Source organism: Amphimedon queenslandica, unplaced genomic scaffold, assembly GCF_000090795.2.
Source record: "Amphimedon queenslandica unplaced genomic scaffold, v1.1 AMPQUscaffold_5560_Cont22473, whole genome shotgun sequence".
Taxonomy (NCBI): Eukaryota; Metazoa; Porifera; class Demospongiae; order Haplosclerida; family Niphatidae; genus Amphimedon; species Amphimedon queenslandica.
The window spans coordinates 1-1,698 of NW_003554140.1; the positions used below are offsets into that span (position 1 = coordinate 1).

Here is a 1,698-nt window from a genome sequence, read left to right on the forward strand (position 1 = left end):
AAATCATTTCAAAAGTATCTTATTTTTCATATTTAGTGAAATTGCAAAGAAATAATCTTATTCATTTACAGTGAAATTATAAATTTTAACAGCCCATGCATGTACAGTACATGTACTTTAGTCTGTCATTGAAACGAGGCTCATCTGGAGATACTGCAGTTTCAATAATTATCACTACCTACATGCATAATATGCATCAATGGCCAAGAATAAGTATTATGATTTTTCAATATTAATTTATTAGATATAATAATAATAATAATGATTAAAGTCTTCCATACATCATTTTAGAATGCAGCTGAGCAGTTACTACCTTGTTAGTTTGAGTGGCCTGTATAATGAAATTGATAAAGCAAGCTACATGTATATCAAGTATATTTACATTACCTTTGTGTATTCAATTGCTGCTTTATCAACATCTTTTGTGACTCCTTGTCCCAGAAATAGACATTGTGCATATATAAAATGAGCAGTAGCTAGTCCTTCTGATATTAAACTGGTAACACTTTGACTCTTAGTTGCTCTGCTTGCCGCTACATCATCGCAAACACTTTAAAAATAATCATTATCATCATGAGGATATCTTGGAGGCTGTACCTTTGTGCAACTTCCACAGCTTTGCTGTACATTTTAGTCGAGTAGTAATAATTTGCAAGTAAGCCGGATCCATATATAGATCCATTGTCGGAGGATTTTTTTAACCATTTCAAAGATAGTTCTCTATCTTCTAGACATCCTTCTCCTCTCATGTACAATAGCCCGAGTGTCCCCATGGAGTCCTTGTGGCCATTCTCTGCTGCTTTAACATGCCACGAGAAAGCCTGTTATTTTGCTTTTAGTATAATAATAGTTAAATGCCACCATTACTGACCTTTTCTTTATCAGCATAGTCTGGTGTTGAGTAGAATAATGCTAGAGTGTTCATTGCTCGTATTCCTGACTCTGTGTCAGAGTTTGAGCACATCTTCCACCATTTTAGTGCTTCCTCTGGATCTTGCTTAACACCAAATCCTACACCGGCCATCAATTAAAAGGTTACTATACAATCTCGATGTGATTACATTACTTGTCTCCATTACCTTGAAAGTATGCTCTACCAATGTTAAATTGTGCTGCTGATACCAGGTCTGTGTTTTTAGCTCCCTTGCATTGAGCAACTTTAAGCATTAACTTAAATCCTTCTTCCTTTGTAAACACAATTATCAACTCATAAATATACATGCTTCTTTTATGGTGATCTTACTGATGATGCTTCAGTCCCTTGGAGACCCTGATACCTAATCACAGCCAGCTCATACAGTGCTTGTGCATCTTCTTGTCTTGCTGCTGATGTCAAGTATGACATTGCTTTCCCTGTCTGTCCTTGAGATAGAAATATTTTTGCAAGTGAGAACTGAGCCATTGCATTCCCTCTCTCTCCCTGCTCCACAAGTTCTTCTAGTAGCAAGTCCTTTTTATCTTGATCAGGGTCAGCTATTAGTACTGGCTTCTCTAAACTTTCTGCCAGTAGTGTATTGCTAGTAGTGACACTCATCGTGTATCTCCTGCTGCCCCACAAGTGATATTATTCAGTTACCATAACAACGAAATATTCAATACAAATCAACAATTAGAATATAATACGGTATTGTTTAATGATCATGATGCTCTGTAAATTTTGTTAATCAACTTTGGGCCCGTTGTATGGCTATAGAAAAA

General features: G+C 36.0%; 1 protein-coding gene across 1 annotated transcript; it reads right to left on the bottom strand.

Moving 5' to 3' along the window:
* Nucleotides 1–196: 196 nt before the first annotated feature.
* On the bottom strand, nucleotides 197–1,692 carry LOC100641575 (LRP2-binding protein-like). The gene is made up of 6 exons (XM_011410865.2): nucleotides 1,244–1,692; nucleotides 1,080–1,185; nucleotides 872–1,011; nucleotides 598–821; nucleotides 388–550; nucleotides 197–331 (listed from the first exon to the last, which is right to left on the bottom strand). Exons 1-6 carry the CDS (start codon nucleotides 1,532–1,534, stop codon nucleotides 266–268), a joined length of 990 nt encoding a protein of 329 aa, XP_011409167.1. The 5' UTR covers nucleotides 1,535–1,692; the 3' UTR covers nucleotides 197–265.
* Nucleotides 1,693–1,698: the final 6 nt, after the last annotated feature.